Consider the following 16903-nt stretch of genomic DNA (forward strand, 5'->3'; position numbering starts at 1 on the left):
ACTTTCGTGGACCCCCTCGCCCTTTCCATTCACACAGAGCCCAGGTGCCGAAGCAAAGGAGCACCGTCGCGGCGTCACCCCATCCAATCACCTCCCTCCACGTAACCATGAGACCCGACCCGGAAAACGGCGATAGGCCCGATCGAATCGAGCACCACCCCACGCGGGCCGTACGCGTCGCACCGGATCGCAGCCCGAGTCGTCCAACAAGGGAGACCAACCATTTCCTTTTAAAAAAAAAAAAAAAAACGAAAAATCGAAGGAAAAAATGTTTTTTTTTTTTTTTGGTCCGCCTCGGTCTGCCTTTCTCTTCTTCTCTCTCCTTCAGTCCCTCCTTCTCCTTGTCCGGTACTGTAATCCATGGCCAAGGCCAAAGCTCCGAGGCGCACGCTCGAATCCTACACAGTCAAATCCATCAACAAATCCGTCCGAGGTAAGCCCCCTCCCTTCCCTTCGCCGCTTCCCGCTCCGCCGTGGGCCGCCGCTCCTCCTCACCGTCGCGTGCGTTTTTTTTTTTTTTTTGTGGCCCGTCCCCTCTCTCCGATCAGTCGGCGACTGCGTCCTGATGCGGCCGTCGGACCCGGCGAAGCCCTCCTACGTGGCGAGGATCGAGCGGATCGAGTCGGACGTTCGCGGGACCAACGTGAAGGTGCACGTGCGGTGGTATTACCGGCCCGAGGAGTCGATCGGGGGGCGGCGCCAGTTCCACGGCTCCAAGGAGGTGTTCCTCTCCGACCACTACGACATCCAGAGCGCCGACACGATCGAGGGCAAGTGCACGGTCCACACCTTCAAGAGCTACACCAAGCTCGACGCCGTCGGGAACGAGGACTTCTTCTGCCGCTTCGAGTATAATTCCTCCACCGGCGCGTTTAATCCCGACAGAGTGGCCGTGTAAGTTTGGTATAGAAATTTCGGGTTTTTTGAGCTCCTGCCTCGTTTTTCTTATATGGTTCATTGAGTTTAGGTTTGATTTTTCGTTGAACTCCTTTGGTTTTGCCGTGGAAAGCGAAAATGTCCGGTCTTTTTTTGTTTTTTCTTTTACTTCGCGACCATTTTCATTTCAACTTGGCGAACGAGTTTCCCTTATCGGCTTATGCGGAAATAGATAAGCAAATATTGATCTTGGTGCAGATTATAGAAATGATTGGTTTTCGTATTTTATTATCTTCAGTGAAGAATGCATTGACCTGGGATATACATGTTCGTCAATCAAGTTCTCTTTAGTGATTTGAATGTTAGTGCTGGACTGAGACGGGACCCTAAATTCTGGCTCGTGTCGACTTGGCAGGTATTGCAAATGCGAAATGCCTTATAATCCTGATGATCTAATGGTTCAGTGCGAGGGCTGCACTGATTGGTAAGCTGGAAGCCTCTGGACATGTCTCTTGATCCATTGTAGATAGGACCTTACTTCTTGATGAGGCTACTTGAAACGTAGGGTTCATTTGGTTTTTATCAATGGCTCAAGTTGGTAGTACTATTTACTTGGTCGATGAGGGCAGGGTTAAATTAACACTGAGATGGATGTCCCATGAAAAGAAAAAATGGAAAGAAAAAGAAAAACACGGTGCTGTGTAGTGGTATTGACTTTTTGTCCTCGACAGCTTTGCTTGAAAGTCCAAGTTGGGATGCTCCTTCTCATTTTCTACTTCCTGCGTCTGGAAACTTTCATCAACTAGTGTTAGCTGAGCAAAGAAGGAAAAAGAAGTTCATCATGTGAACAAATTTGTCCACGATCTAACTGTGGTGGGTATTGGAAAGTGGACTTCATATAAAGAATAATAAATCTACTTTCTTTTGTTTTTGGTGAGTCTGGAATGGAATGTTGCTGAAAGGTCTTGCATATCCTTGGGCAGGTTATGTTGGAACCAGGCAAGTATCAGTTCATTGGAAATGTATTCCTCTTTGGTGAAAAGACAGTTGTTAAAAATAAATTTACTTATGCTATAGCAAATGCAAAAAAGTTTGAGAGTGGGAGAGTATCATTATGATTGGGTATTACAGGTGCCACCTGACCTGGTTCTAAGGTCTCATTAATTCCGTTTGTCTATCATCTAGATTGATAACCTAATAAAGCACACGTCCTGAGCCATAAAAGGAAAGTTACATTTTGGTGGGATATATGGGCTATGTGTCGGGGGCATCTCCACGAAGATTAAGGGTATATCATGGATTGTATCACTTTGATTTTTTTTTTTTTAAATTTTTTTGGTTGAAAAAGGGTGCAAGGTGAGATTACAAAACCAGCGTGTTTTAATGGAAAATGCTACTCGTCTCTTAATAAAGCATAACACAATTTTTGTGGCAGTCAAGGAACTGTGACTACGTTTTTGTTGGTTTCAGCCCTTAGTAATATATTTACCCCACCTTGACACTCTTGTGCACAATTTCCGGTAACATCTATGAAAGCTTATGATTGTAAAAAAAAAAAATGCTAAGAAAGAAAAAGAGCATGCAAAGTAGGTTTCTGCTTTTCACTCACTTTTGTATGTAATGGTTGGCTTTTCTCCATTTGGGATTAACTGTACATTTTTATTGACATTATACCCACAAGCCCTTGTTTGTCTTTTTTCTTGCACAAACATTATATGCACTCAGGATAGATGCCACAAGCTGGCAAAATGCATCTTTTGGCATGTGAATGTGTCGCATTATCCATGTTAGAGGGGGAGGAAGGATTAGTTGGAGGAATCTGAGGGCAGTAAATGCAAGATTTAGTGGTTATTCTTGTTCCTACTGAACTTTTTGGCCGTTCTCACTGCATTTTTTAAAGTTTGTCATGATGTCAGTGTTAATCCTGACTGAGCTGCTCTAAGTGGTCACTAGTTGTTGTGGGTAAGTATTAATCTTTACTGGTGCGTATGCAACACATGTTTTGGAAGGTTGAATGGATGGACAATGTTTCAGTTACCAAGGATTATGTTGACGTCTTGGATAAGACTATTTATGCAAAGAAATTGTTGATGAAAGGAGAAATGGTTATTAAGCATGCTATCTCTAGTATTTAGTGTAGCTTCCTTGTCTTCTGTGGGCCAATACTTGTCATTTTCTATGATTTATCTAAACATTCTTTTGGATTTTTGTATTGCCCACAGTTGCTATTTCTAAAAGTTAATTATATAATTAGTTCGGAACATCCAAATATCTCTGTGGTAGTTGGAATGTGTGGATCCTTTTAATATATAGGAGAAGCTCATGTCGGGGTAATTTTGGTCAATATTGTCATGATGAGTGATTAAGGTCATGAATATTGTATTTCTTGGGAAGGGTCAATGGAAAGAGGGAAAAGGTATAGTTTTGTTGAGGAAAGTCTCAAGAGTGATTTGTATAAAAGTTCAATATATTGCTGGTGATTCTACTGTTAGAAGTCAAGTTTTTTATTTGGTCACTTTTGCAATATATAGCTAAGTAATTCAGCACCCATGGTGAAAATTACTGACCTCCCGATATCATTGGAAGTGGAATTGGTGTATGATCTCTTGATTTTTGTTACTATGGCCAGTGCCAGAGTGGACACTGCAATCATCTATTTGCATTTGTTAAAGTTCCGTAGATATTAGCAGATGACATTAGAATATTATCTTTGAGTGCTACCATTATCCATTAGAACAAGCAGTCAATGGATAAACCACTTCCCTATTAAGTGTGCAGGTTAAGAGCCTTTGGCAGCTTTACCATTTACAGTGAAAAATGTGGTATGATCTGATCCGAGTAAGGCATCCATCATAGTAACTGTCTTGTAAGGGACTCTGATGTAAATTAAGATTGAGCAAGTTCTTAAAAAACTGTCAGCCTCTTGTTTTGCGACTGGTCCATCAGATATTCATATGAGCAGATATAGTCTCTTGAGATGGTTCAGAAAATAATACTGATAGTTGGCTTGATAGCTGGAGCCAAGTCAAATAGACAAAATATGGAGTAGTGAGAGTAGTGACTTCTTTCCTGCGTATTAGCTTTATTGGCCTGCTGCATATCTCTCTCTCTCTCCCCCTCTCTGCCTCCCTCTCTTTTTTCTGGATTGGATCTGGGTTCTCATCCTCAAACACCACTTCCACTGCGGCACCACAAAAGTAAGCAAAGAAACAAACCCAGTTGACTGCATAACTATTTCCATACAAAGCATGGCGAATTAGCAAATTCACAAAAAGAACATATAAAGATGAAGTATGCATGTTACTTTAAGAAAATGATCGGTGCAAACTTTAGCATGGTCTTCTTTTGATTCAGGTTTCATCCTACTTGTATAGACATGTCGGTAGATGAAGCCAAAAGACTTGACCACTTCTTCTGTGAAAGTTGCTCAGCAGAAGGAAAAAAGCTGCAAAATATTCACTCTGCTTCCAGGCTTGTTGCAGATACAAAGGTTAGTTGAGTTATTTCGGCAATGGTCTGTTTACTTATTTGGTTCATTATCGCGCGAACTAGTTGACTTCAGTGCCTGCCTGAACAAGTTATTCCCTGAGATAGATTGATAATCGAGATTTGTTTTCTCCTGTCATTTATACTATCCTTGTGTGTCTATCATGAAGTTTTATTAGTGCTTGGTGTTCAATTCATCCAAAGGTAAAGTCCATTTTGTTCCCCTATTTGACATCAAATTATGTTTCTGTTGCTGATTTTCAGGTGGATACAAAACGTCGGCGGAGGTGACGACTGTATAAAATGGGTAGATGTCTTCTAAGTTTGGATTCAAAAGCACTCCATGACAAAATCTGCTGTTTTAGTTTGGAGTCTGTAGGAGGATAAGCTGGTGTGAAAATCTGTGGTCTGTACTTTGTTTGATTGGGAGTCAACCCTGTTTTGCTTAGGTCAAGAAAACGTGTTAATCATCTGTAATTATGTAGATACCATTTCTTCTGGTTTTCTTGTTTATATCTCACCTCGTAGCTCATGTATTATTCTGACAAGTAAACTTATCTGTGTAAGAGCAATAGATACATCTGGGTTATAGAGGTAATTGATCCCTCTAAAGTTTGAGTTGCTCGTGGACTGAGGAATTCATGAATTAAATATTCGATTAGGTAATAGTGCTAAGTTATAAATATTGTGCAGTGTATCACTACTGAAAAATTGCTGCAGTATTCGTTTTGTTCCCTTCTGGTTTTCTGAGCAGGAAACGAGGTCAATGTCCTGATTTTCATACAAGTAACGGAAAGATTGATGTTCGTTCTATGAAATGGGTAGGATAATATCTAGTTCGGGAAGGGGATATGAAATGGCTGACGGCTTGGTCTCATTAAAAGAAAGAAATGGTAATCACCTACTCATGAAAGATCCAACAGGAAAATGTAGGTTTGTTCTTCTCAAGGGCTTTGGTGGGTTAATACATCCAGAATTGCTCCTTTCTATTATACCCCTTGAGCAGACATCTTTGTTCACTCACCGCAAGGTTGGATTTCAGATTGAGTCTATTAGTTTTAACTGGTCTGTGGAGCAATTCTTGGTTTCTTACTTGCACTGTGCACTTCACCTGTCAAATACGAGATCAGGGTATGTAACTGAGAACTATAAATCGAAAGCTTAATTTGAGCTAAAGAAAAGGAAACAGTATGTGCTGTGCGTGGATTTAGTTCGGTACAGAGGCGATAAAGATTGAGTCGACCACAATATAAGATTAAGCTCACACGGTTCTTTTCCCCCCCCTCCATTTGTTATCGAATGAACTCATCCCCATGGATCAAATTCATAGATAGTTGCTGATCTGTCGAAGTTAAGTTTTGTTGTATGCACGCGTTCATGGAGCGAAGCGTGTAAAGCCGTTCCATCTCGCAAATTGCAGACAAGTAAATTTGATAGTTGCACCTACCAAAAAAAAAAAAAAAAAAAAATTTGATAGCTGCAGACAGTTGTGGTCGAGGCAGGAGTTGGTTTTGTGCTTGCAGTCAGAGAGAAGCTTGTATCTTGGCAAAATAGACACTGAATGATCAGAGAAAAAGGTAGTCTTTATTCTTAGCAAAAGCGAGATGATGATTTACATAGGGGAAGAGCCAACGAATAATTAGAGGGATTGAAAGGCCAGAGCGAAACTAGTACTGGCAAAAAACTAGGAATCTGAATAACTAGAGAAAAAAGCACTCTGATTAGTCTTAACAAATGCTAGCCGGGAAGAGATGGTGATTCACATATGAGAGAGCTGAACAAATATTTAGGGGAATTGACGCCATGTGACTCCAATCATAAGAAGGCAATCCAACCCGGAATGGAGATCAGCTCGATTCCTTGACCGGATCCCAATATCGGTTGCGGAACCACAAAGAATCGGCCTCTGCAGCAATTCCATCATTGTTGCGGTTCCAGCTGTAGTATGCATGCGTTCGGTTCTTGATGTCAAAGATGGCGTGCCCGAAACTTGCTTCGCGGAAAGCAGAGTACTCTGGCTGTGGCTCTGTCATGCTGCTCCACGCAAAATCATTCATTCAGTTTTCTCAGGCAAAAAATGCAGGCAAACTTGGATTGGGAAAAAAATAGGGCGTTTCATTCTATTACTTTTTAGCTAAGCCTTCTATGTTCCCTCCGTCACCAATGGTTATGTAGACAGGTGCGTTCGGATCAGACACGGGAGTAGCCAGACCATTTGTAATGTTGTATGCTACGTTCGATATGCGTTCCTGTAGACAGACAACGCATCATCATATTTCAAGAAACCACAAGGGTGAAGTCATTACTTTACACAAAGATAGGCCAAGCTTACAGATCTTTCATAAGCGTGCACATGACCAGCAAACACGACGTCGACCTTGTACTGAACAAGCCATGGCTCGAAAACTACTCTCATGGATTCTCCTTCCATGTAGTGGTAATTGTAGCTGTTGTACCATGGAGTGTGCATGAGAACGATCAGCCACGGCGTCTCGCTCCGGTTCACTTTTGGCAGCTCTTCTTGAAGCCATACGTACTGAGGAGTGTATATAGCTGAAAGGACGAGGCGATGGAGCATTAAAGCGACAAGCAATGCAGTGCGGTATACAATATGCCGAATAGGAAGATAGAGGTTTCCTCCTCATAACGACGTGTAAAGGATCCTTACCATATGCCGAATAGGAAGACAGTACTATGATATAAGCAGAAGCTCTCTTTATTGAGTACCACAAAGGGCTGGTGCTGTTTGACTCCCTGTATGGGATTTCGTACCGGTGCAAATACGGTTTGAATGGCGTATATTCCCCCTGAAACACAACTAGCCCTCCTAAGTGAAAAATCAGAATCCAAGAGTCCACAATGCTAAAAGGCTGAAAGAATCAGGAACAGCAAAGGTGTCTGCTTTTCGATTAAGGTTCAGCGACTTCTATGGAAAGGGCTTACAATTTCAGGGCAATAATCAATCTCATGATTTCCTGAAACCCAGATCCAATGCTGATATGCCACGCTTCTCTCGACGAACCTCCCCCAACTGTCCCACCTCAAATTGTTGTGCAGCGGATGATCATCTGCATAGGACAGGTCCCCGACAAACAACACTGACTTTGGATTGTACGGGTTTTGCTGATAATGAGTCAGGGTCACATTCGAATCAAGCGTCTGACCTAGATCGCCTGCATGATAATGAATACATAAACGAGATAGGCAGAAGTTAAGAGTTGATATCGAATTTCCGGAGAGAATCTTGGTAATTGCGCATAGAGCGCTACAAAGCTACTAGAGATCAAGTGATGTAATTTAGTCCGACTGGAATTTTCTTCCTCACTACCATATCATCACGTCTTGCTTTGAAACCAAATATTGACATCTGATACCAGAACCAACTCTTCAACCCATCATCAGATATTCTACAGAGAACCTTACCGATCAGACCGAAAGTGTACGGGACATCAGGGCCAACTTCAGGAGGGGTCACAAACCAGAATTGTCGCCGGACGTGTCCAGACCCGACTACGTAGTGATACTTCGTATCAGGCTGCAATCATGTAGACCGGATCAGAAAGAAGCCGACCGCCAAAGCTGGTGTCGCTTCGCTACATGCTTCTAACAAAAGTAGCGGAAGAACCAACAAGCTCTAATTAAGCAAACCTGAAAGAAGCTATTACTCACCTCTAAATCTTTGATGGTGCAATGGTGAATGTAACCAGAAGTGTAGTTGTAGTACTTGTAAGTTTTGACAACAGTGTTCTCCGAGTGCTTCTTCCTCCCGGTCTTTTCGCTCCAGTAATGCACTTTGTTGGAGCCGGGTTCATGAGGAGTCACCCACGACACGATCACTCCCTTGCCAACGTGATCTCCTTGCGTTATGTGAACCTGTAACACATCGTTCGAGGCGAGGTTTGACCGTGATCAGCGATCCTGCAGAACGTGAACCTTTCTTTTGTCAAGAGGAAAAGCGGAAGATCGAAACCGTTCACCTGTTGGGGCGCATTATGTCCGGTAGGCGCAGCAAAGACATCACTGTCAAAAGGCATGTCCACGGACGGCCAAATTTTCCTAACGAAAGGACTCGTCGTTCCTCCATTGCAGATCACAGCAACACTCAGGAAGCATGCAAGAACCGCCAGGGCGGATGAGCCAGGCGCGAACGAGTGCGAACTCATCACTGCTAAGCCTGCGTGATACTTCGTCTAGCTTTTAGTCAAGACTCAAGTGCTCTTATATACGTGATAGGTTCCACCTGAATATATGGGGAATATTCTGACCTTCCCAGGAATTTCGGGGATATTTAGTTCACCTGAATTTGATCACTTAGAAACCGGATCGTATTCAAACAGCGAACTTAACAGAAAAGATCTTTTCGATTGGGTCTATTCAGATTTTTTCATGCTTTTAAAAATCTGCACTGGGAATTTGGTGAAGTAGAAGTTTTTCGTGATTCTCTCTGTCCTTGAGCAACGGGAAGCTAATCGATATCAGCTCCAAGTACGAGTAACCTTAAAACTACTTGCTAATGAAATTTCTGAGTCTATGGTTACGTTTGTGATGATGTATCAATTTACAATCTCATATTGATAAACACGACGACTATCACGCGCATCGTATGGCATGCTCCCTAAGATAGACGAAACATGCTTATCCTGATCCTAGACTTCAACCTGATTCTGTCTTCACTTGTAGTTTTCTTGACCCAAGATTCTCAATTGGATCTGAAGCTACACGCTCCGGCTCAGGACTACCTCACATATTTTTGGTTCAGGGAATCATCGAATATCTGTTCACAGGGTCTAGTAAAGCACCTCTATTTCCATTTGAAGAAATTTATTCCAAGGATTATTGCTTGTTAATCTAAAAAACTATACTATGATTATGACAGGAAGAGTATGTCCTTCACGTGTATCTTTCTAGATACGACTAATACTAATCACCGCAAGATAAGAGTTGTATTGAGAATTCAAAATTATCATTTATTGGCAAAGGTTTTACAGACATGTTTATTAGGAACTTCAACAATAAAAAATATGCAGTCTACTAAAATTCCAGCATGAATCTTTCATTCAAATTAAAAAAAAAAAAAAATCTATTACAAAAAGATAGTACCATAGACTCCAAGAAGCCTAATTGCAGAACTTTTAATTGCTTGGAAGCGTATTGAAGAGATCCAAAGAGAAAACTTGTCCTGTCCTGTGATAACCATCAAACGCTTGTAGAATCATCAATTGGATGCCATATTCTATTGAAGAACCACATAGAATCGGCTTCCACTGCATATCCATCTTGATTTCTGTGCCAACTATAGTATGCATGCGTTCGGTTCTTAATATCGAAAATCGCATGGCCAAAGCTGGCTTCGCGGTAGGCTGAGTATTTTGGCTGGGGTTCCGTCATGCTGCATAAAAAAATCAGATATGAACATGATCCAATGTCGACAAAGAATAGTCATGAATAAGTTAGGCAGCGTTTTTTGTGAGGTAATAATTCATCTTACTTGGTGGCCAAACCTTCAAGATTGCCTCCATCACCAATCGTTATGTACACTGGAGCTGATTGATCATGAACAGGGATGCACAAGCCGTTCACAATGTTGTATGCGATGTTGGATACACGTTCCTGTGATACTCATCAATTAGCCAGCAAGTTCTTACATTCAAACTAGACAAACAAATAAACGGATTTCTAATTTCCCGCTCATCCTCACAACACTTCGTACATGTAAAAATTGACAGTTTGATTGGACTAACTCATCAGAGTTGGCTTCATGCATCTTTCTAGGGAAAGCCTATAGTTGAAATAAAGCTGATAAACTAGATGATGAGGAAAAGGAAATATTTCGACTTACAGATCGTTCATATGCATGGACATGACCTGCAAACACCACATCTACTTTGTATTTCACAAACCACGGCTCGAACATCACTCTCATGGTTTCTCCTTCCATGTAGTGATAGTTGTAGCTATTGTACCAGGGAGAATGCATCATAACAATCAGCCATGGTGTCTCGGTCCTGTCAACTTTTTTTAGCTCTTCTTCAAGCCATTTGTACTGGGGAGTATATTTACCTTAGGAGCGAACAGAGGTAAAAGGAATTAAGCAAAAGTGAGCTACGACATTCAATAGGAATTGGCATTCAGAGAGACATGCCTCTATTGTTCATCTTGATATAACCGTACATGTTATAATGACATCGAATCAAAACCATTTTAGCGCCTAACAAACTTTCATTTCCATTACTGGATGTTTTGAGTTAAACGATGAATATTTGCTCCCAACGTCTATCTGCAGTCTATTAAATTAATAAAAATCTTGAAAAAATGGATCTGCTGTCATCCACAGATGTGAAAGTAAAGTTTCATATTGACTCTCCACCTAATTTCGACCTTGCAGATAAATGAACATTATTATTATATCCCAAAATTATCTCATAAACATGGGAGGTGCCGTAGAGTAGCATCTTATTCTCATCTATGTTGGCAGCATAGTCAAGGATGTAGGAATCATACCATATGCAGAGTATGACGATAAGACTATGATGTATGCTGAAGCTCTCTTTATGGAGTACCAAAAAGGTGCGGTGCTGTTTGATTTTCTATAAGGGACATGGTATCTGTTCGTATAGGGCTTGAAGGGTTTATTTTCTCCCTGCAGAAAAAAAAAATGTACAAAATCATCAGTCACGTCATTATATGAACTCATACATCCTGATACTTCAGGAAACGGATGAAAGGGCGAGGACTTCATCCCCTGCATATTTCCTGTAACATCATAAACACTGATATTGTAAAGCATTGATATGTATTGTGAAATTACACTGGGTGACAGTCTAAGTTCTACTGTCCGCTTGCCTTAATAAACCTCAAGAAATGAATTCATTGCTTCCTTCAGTTCCCAAACTTCCCAGTGAAGATGAACAATGCAATATGATGACTTGGAACTTGGATAGAAGTTCTTAGCTACCAAAAAAGCGGGGAGGATTGTTTGATATAATGACCAGTATTAAAGTAAATTACCAATTAATTGGATTGTAGAGACTTTTTGCTGTAATGAATTATCACAGAACTGATGGATTAAGGTTTATGTGACTCTGAATGTGAAATAGATATGTCTTGGTGGATGAATAATGCTAGCACTCACGAGTTCAGGAGCGAAGTCGATTTCATGATTTCCTGCTGTCCATATCCAGGGTTGATAAGCTACACTTCTTTCTACAAACCTTCCCCACGTATCCCACCTCACATTGTCGTGGTTGGGATAATTATCTGCATACGACAAGTCTCCAACAAACAACACAGTCTGTCCTTTCTGTGGATTATGTTCGTAATGGGTGAGGGTCACGTTTGAATCAAAACTCTGACCAAGATCCCCTGTAACATTCATCAGCATGCTGAGCATGGAAAGAAGTGTAGAACCACGGATGCATGTAAATTAACTGCTGAACTAAATTTGCTGCGACTCGCTGATGGACTTGACTATCAAAACTAAATGATTCTGCAAAGACCTATATTACATGGGCAGGAATAAGCTTTTGGAGTTACTCTGAGTGATTGACTATCTACGCATGATAATGTGATTTACTTACCTATGAGACCGAAAGTGTATGGAACATCAGGGCCAACCTCCGGAGGAGTAATGAACCAGAACTGTCGGACCGTGTGTCCAATTCCGACCTCATAATAGTATTTGGTGTTGTACTGCCAGTAACCGAAACAAGCATTAGCTACATCTACCAAATTTTACAGACCAAGCACCAAAAAATTTAAATTTTCTGGAGGAATCAAGAGATTTACCATCAAGTCGTTAAGGGTGCAATGGTGGATGTAACCAGAAGTATAATTGTAGAACTCATAACGATTCACTTTGCCCTTTGCCTTTTTCTTGTGCTCGCTGTTTTTGCTCCAGTAGAGCACTACACTGGACCCAGGTTCATCCGGAGTCACCCATGACACAATCACTCCTTTTCCCACATGATCTCCTTGTGTTATATGTACCTAAAGGCTCGCGCCAAACGCAAAACCCAAATCAGAAACCACAAAGAATAGAATGAAATTAACAAAAGTAACCTCTGACATTAAATCACATCGAAGCTGAAACCGGATTAACTCAATTCACACTCGTCCCAGCGTGTCTCTACATGTAGATGTTAACAATTTCACGAGTCACAAAAGAACAAAGGAAAAGCTTGTGCTATGCTAAGAAAAGAGCAAAGAACACAAGCTCAGTTGAGACCTGCTGAGGGGCATTATAGCCAGGAGGCACTCGGAAAACATCGCTGTCCAGAGGCATGTCCACGGTTTTCTCCACTTTACGGACGAAAGTGCTGGTCTTCCCTCCATTGCATAAATCGGCCCCATTCAAAACCAGAACAAGAACAAGAACAAGAGCAGCCCCAACAGCAGCAACTGAACAACGAGAAGAAGAAGATCCCAGAACAGCCATCTTGGTCTTATTCTGGGAGGAGTCAGAGCACGAGAGCCAACGTGACAGACTCCCCACGAATTCTCACTTCAATCGCACTGCCTCTTATATAGGTGAATGTAGTACCGAGGAACGCGCCTTTGCAAGATAGGAAATTGCATAAGACTCGGGAATATCCACGGGACCAATACGCATCTACAGGGTAAACGTCAACTCTTTTGAGCGCTTAAATGTGGAAAGAGGCTGTCCCCCTTTTTTTTTAAAGGGAATACGCGATTGATTTAGTCCATTTCTTTCCTTCCCTTCTTGATAAGGCTGGTCTGGAGTATGCAGTTGACGGCGAAACCATGGGAGATTTCGTAATGATAACGGCGAAAAAGCGCATTCAATTGACTCTGCTTCTGGTAAGGACAGGAAGGCAATAATGTTTTGGACGAAAATTGGGTGTCGCCACTGCCAGTTTCTTTCGCGTGCAACTGGCTTGGACAATCGATAGATGCAGCAAAGAAATCGGCCACTTTGAAATTCGAATCGGTGGCGACGTGATCTGGTGGCGACGTTTCACTGAAGAGGAAAAGAGTTGGGTCTGTGATCTTAGGTTTGACGTGACCAAACCAGTCATATGCTTCCGAAAGGAAATTGCTCCGAATAGTCCAAAAGGTTCACGTGTCTTCTCACATCACGAGGAACTTGCGCCATGTTTCTTTGATCAGATTCAACTTCTTATTACGCCAAAGGGCCAAATGCTTGTTTTTACATGCATTTATTGCACCACATGTCCATGTTCTTGTTCTCTGCTCAGAAAAGTACCTTATAAGCTCCTCAATTCATATTTAAATGACAACGTGAATTTTGTATGATAGGTTTAAAATTTCCCCATTTATGTCTCTATTTGTGCTTTCATAGTTCTTATTGAATCCTGTTATTTTATGCGCTCAATATGTTGCATGTGCTCGTCTAATTATTCAATGTATGTAGCAATTTCAAGTGCTATCGTTTTCTTTAAATCAGGGATAAACTTACATGATGAAATTTGAATCCACTTTAACCACATAAACTGTACCTGATAATTTGATTAATGCATTTTTAATAAGTTTTTTTTTTTTGGGTGGAAAAAAAGTCAATACCATTGTCTAGCGTAATATAATAATATAACGTCGGCAAGGACAAGAGGCGGACCAAATGTGTGAAAGTGAGAGAAAGCAACACTAGGAATCCAATTAACAATAAAAGACCAACTAGCACATTTCCAATTCCAATCCGGTTGTTGCAGGGATATGCCGAAAGCCGAAAGGACCACTTTTCTTTTACTAGAGTCAAAAGCCACCAAAAGAAGCTCCCCCTAGATATGTTCATCACCGTTCTCATTCGATCGGTATCTAATCATGTGAATCCCATTATTTAATCTTTTAGCTCAATACCAGATGAGAACACAACTTTGTGATACTTTTAGCCCAACCAAAGTGATTTAAAAAGTTCAACACCTTTCTTTAAAATGCGTCTAAGAAAGTATAGGCTTTTCCACATTAAATAAAATAAAATAAATAAATAATTGTCGACCCAATCCATTACTAGTTGTTTCGGCTTGCACCAGAATCAAACGTTCCTATCTAACTTGTACTAAAATCAGAGCATAATTAGAATATTCGCATGATAAATAATTTGGAATTGATTCAAACATTATCTCCAACCCGCACCATAATTAAAAACAAAATAAGAATATCTACATGATAAGCAATTCGAGATTGGTTCAGTCGATCTTTTGGTTGTCAGTTTTTATTACTTGAGATTCTTTCTAATTGTGTGTATAAGTCATCATTGACTTTGTAATGGAGCTACAATTTAGAAATCAAAATGTACAATTCTTCTTCGTTCTCTTCTTAGCTTTGTCTCTCATGCTTATTTCACCCCGTCAACTTGCGGGGAATGTTGACCTTGTCTCCCACTATTCCAGGTCCTTCCAAAATCTAAACACGAACAGAATATTCGCATAATAATGCAATCCGAGATTGAGTCAAATTTGTGAAGTTACAATTTCTTTTATCAATATTTATTACTTGAGATTCTTTCTAAGTATATATATACACAATTTATAAATTTGCATATAGAAATCTTCTCAATTATTTGTTTCCTACATCCTTATTTTTATCTACACTTTTAACATGACATGTCAAATATCTTCAATTTGTTTTTTTCGATTAATTTTTACTCTACTCTTAATTTAAACCTCACGCTCAAACTTTTGCTTAATTTCATCGTAGGATGTGCTCAATCATCCCCACCCCTACTTCCTTTGAAAAGGTGGGGATTTGAATCCCCACCTCCTTCTTGAAGGGTGATCATTTGAGTAAACACCGGTGGTTGAATATCTTCAATTAAAAAGTACTATTTTATACTTGTGGGATGATGTTAGCATCCGTTAAGTGTCCCATGAAAATTTGCGATTCCACATGGCAGTCTTATGTGGATGATAATTTGCAACGGTCATAACCTGCAGTGGTTAAGATAATTAAATTGTTAATTTTATATAGTTGACATCATTAAAATAATTAGTGTCCTTATTTCTCCAAGAAAAGAAAGAGGACGCGAGAAAAATGATTCCGGTCGGGAAACTTTCAAAATGTCAAAGAATAATGTAGAAAATGAAGATCCACTAGATTCTGTATAATCATGATGCACTTGGAACGGTTCACTAATGTATTCAATTTAACTTAATCGCATTAATATGTTGCTTCCACTCTCTTTTGAGAAAGTATGCAAAACAACAGTAAAATCAACCACAAAGGAAGCTTCGATTACTTGTTTGGTGTCTTAGAAAGAGATTATTCCACGATGATTCAGAATCGATGACAGAATTGGCCAAACAAATCAAGAGTAGGTTTCGAGTTCCTCCTCTTATTACGCTTGAGCCCTTTTTGCTCATAAGTAGACACCCCAAATGATCCAATTGATACGAGACTAACACAAGCAATAAGCGAATATCAAGCTAAGTATTGAGTTTCTCATCTGCAATATCGTTGTGATCACTATCATTTTTACATGATTAGAAAATATAATAATCCGATTCATTTACTTACTCAGAAAACTCGACGTGCCTATCTTCTAGTGATAAATATTCACGTGTTATGATTTATCGGTTAAATTTTTAGTAAGATGATGACGTGTGACCGGTGAAAAGCCTGACAAGTCAACGAAGCAAAGATCGAGCGCTCGCCGGTAGACTTGTGGACGAGAACTTGTGATCATCCCCGAGCGACACGAGGAATCTTGGTACCGAACGAAGTGGAATTGTCAATGAAAATTGTATGAATGCCTCGTGAGTTGACTGACTAAAACTCTCAAGCCATCTTTAGTGCTCCAAGTAGTCTAGTCCCCACCCTATCCTTTTTCTTTTTCGCATTCCCATTTATTTTAAATGCCATTTATTTCATGAAAAAATATATAATTTAAAAAGTATTTTCTTAAAATAATAATTTACATAACTTGAGAGAACTAAATTTTCATTATCAAAACAATTTATGTTCAAATATCTTTGTGGATGATGATTTTTTTTTGTTGTTGCACATTGACCTTTGTAAGCAATATAGGCAACTATTTTTAAGAAAATATTTTTCGAATGATTTATTTTTCGTGAAATAAATTGTGTCTTAATTGATAACTAACTAAATTTATGCCCGGTCTGGTTACATAAGTAGGTTGGTGTAAACTCAGCTGATTGTTAAGATGTCAGATTCTAATGTTTTCGAAAGCATAGACGCAAAGGCCATCTTGACTTTGCTCATATTAGAAAAGAATGCGGTCCACAATTTACGGCTACTTTAAACAATCAATTCATCGGGAAAATACTTACATGAAATTAGTATGCTTGGTAGATTGAATCTAGGTCAATGAAAATGACGTGATCAAATTCATTTTATTTGTATGTACCGAATAATTTAATGTCCTTGAAATTGATCTTCCATCTTCGGACCACATATACCGCGCATAAATGGAGGAAGACCATGTGTGTATAAAGAGCACATAACTCCATTATCAAGCGATGTGAGATATCTTCAAAGGTCCTCGACTTAAAATGAGTATAACAAATGAGTCTTACCTAATATATTTTTCCTTCAAATCCTAAGAATG

General features: G+C 40.1%; 3 protein-coding genes across 4 annotated transcripts in view; 1 reads left to right on the plus strand and 2 right to left on the minus strand.

Annotated features, from left to right (window-relative positions):
• The first annotated feature begins 273 nt into the window (after positions 1-273).
• Positions 274-4985, plus strand: LOC104418860 (chromatin remodeling protein SHL). Its single transcript, XM_010030323.3, has 5 exons — positions 274-433; positions 549-894; positions 1292-1360; positions 4231-4366; positions 4627-4985. The coding sequence occupies exons 1-5, from the start codon at positions 361-363 to the stop codon at positions 4651-4653; spliced, it is 651 nt and encodes a 216-aa protein (XP_010028625.1). The 5' UTR covers positions 274-360; the 3' UTR covers positions 4654-4985.
• A 1056-nt stretch (positions 4986-6041) lies between these two features.
• LOC104418861 (purple acid phosphatase) lies at positions 6042-8529 on the minus strand. Its single transcript, XM_010030324.3, has 8 exons — positions 8340-8529; positions 8032-8235; positions 7786-7897; positions 7306-7535; positions 7031-7169; positions 6695-6915; positions 6490-6611; positions 6042-6396 (listed from the first exon to the last, which is right to left on the minus strand). The coding sequence occupies exons 1-8, from the start codon at positions 8523-8525 to the stop codon at positions 6210-6212; spliced, it is 1401 nt and encodes a 466-aa protein (XP_010028626.2). The 5' UTR covers positions 8526-8529; the 3' UTR covers positions 6042-6209.
• Positions 8530-9308: 779 nt separating this feature from the next.
• LOC120285922 (purple acid phosphatase 2-like) overlaps positions 9309-16903 on the minus strand; it is a 7863-nt gene continuing 268 nt past the window's right edge. The window contains exons 2-9 of one of the 2 annotated variants that reach the window (XM_039301409.1): positions 12587-12680; positions 12148-12348; positions 11940-12051; positions 11495-11724; positions 10864-11002; positions 10202-10422; positions 9851-9972; positions 9309-9751 (exon numbers count right to left, since the gene is read on the minus strand). In XM_039301409.1, coding sequence (XP_039157343.1) covers positions 9559-9751; positions 9851-9972; positions 10202-10422; positions 10864-11002; positions 11495-11724; positions 11940-12051; positions 12148-12348; positions 12587-12680 — 1312 coding nt within the window. In that variant the 3' untranslated portion in view covers positions 9309-9558. Of the gene's footprint in view, positions 9752-9850; positions 9973-10201; positions 10423-10863; positions 11003-11494; positions 11725-11939; positions 12052-12147; positions 12349-12586; positions 12961-16903 lie in introns of those variants that run through there. The other variant, XM_010030325.3, reaches the window with a different exon arrangement.

This window comes from Eucalyptus grandis, chromosome 9 (genome assembly GCF_016545825.1).
Source record: "Eucalyptus grandis isolate ANBG69807.140 chromosome 9, ASM1654582v1, whole genome shotgun sequence".
NCBI lineage: Eukaryota > Viridiplantae > Streptophyta > Magnoliopsida > Myrtales > Myrtaceae > Eucalyptus > Eucalyptus grandis.

What these genes read in the sequence shown, in the direction of transcription:
- LOC104418860 (XM_010030323.3), top strand. Translation starts at nt 361, where the DNA reads ATGGCCAAGGCCAAAGCTCCGAGGCGCACGCTCGAATCCTACACAGTC. An exon ending in AATCCCGACAGAGTGGCCGT is followed by an intron (nt 895 to 1,291) that starts GTAAGTTTGGTA and finishes TCGACTTGGCAG; the next exon opens with GTATTGCAAATGCGAAATGC. An exon ending in TGCGAGGGCTGCACTGATTG is followed by an intron (nt 1,361 to 4,230) that starts GTAAGCTGGAAG and finishes CTTTTGATTCAG; the next exon opens with GTTTCATCCTACTTGTATAG.
- LOC104418861 (XM_010030324.3), bottom strand. Translation starts at nt 8,525, where the DNA reads ATGAGTTCGCACTCGTTCGCGCCTGGCTCATCCGCCCTGGCGGTTCTT. An exon ending in TTGATTATTGCCCTGAAATT is followed by an intron (nt 7,170 to 7,305) that starts GTAAGCCCTTTC and finishes GTTGTGTTTCAG; the next exon opens with GGGGAATATACGCCATTCAA. An exon ending in ATAGAAGGCTTAGCTAAAAA is followed by an intron (nt 6,397 to 6,489) that starts GTAATAGAATGA and finishes TGCGTGGAGCAG; the next exon opens with CATGACAGAGCCACAGCCAG.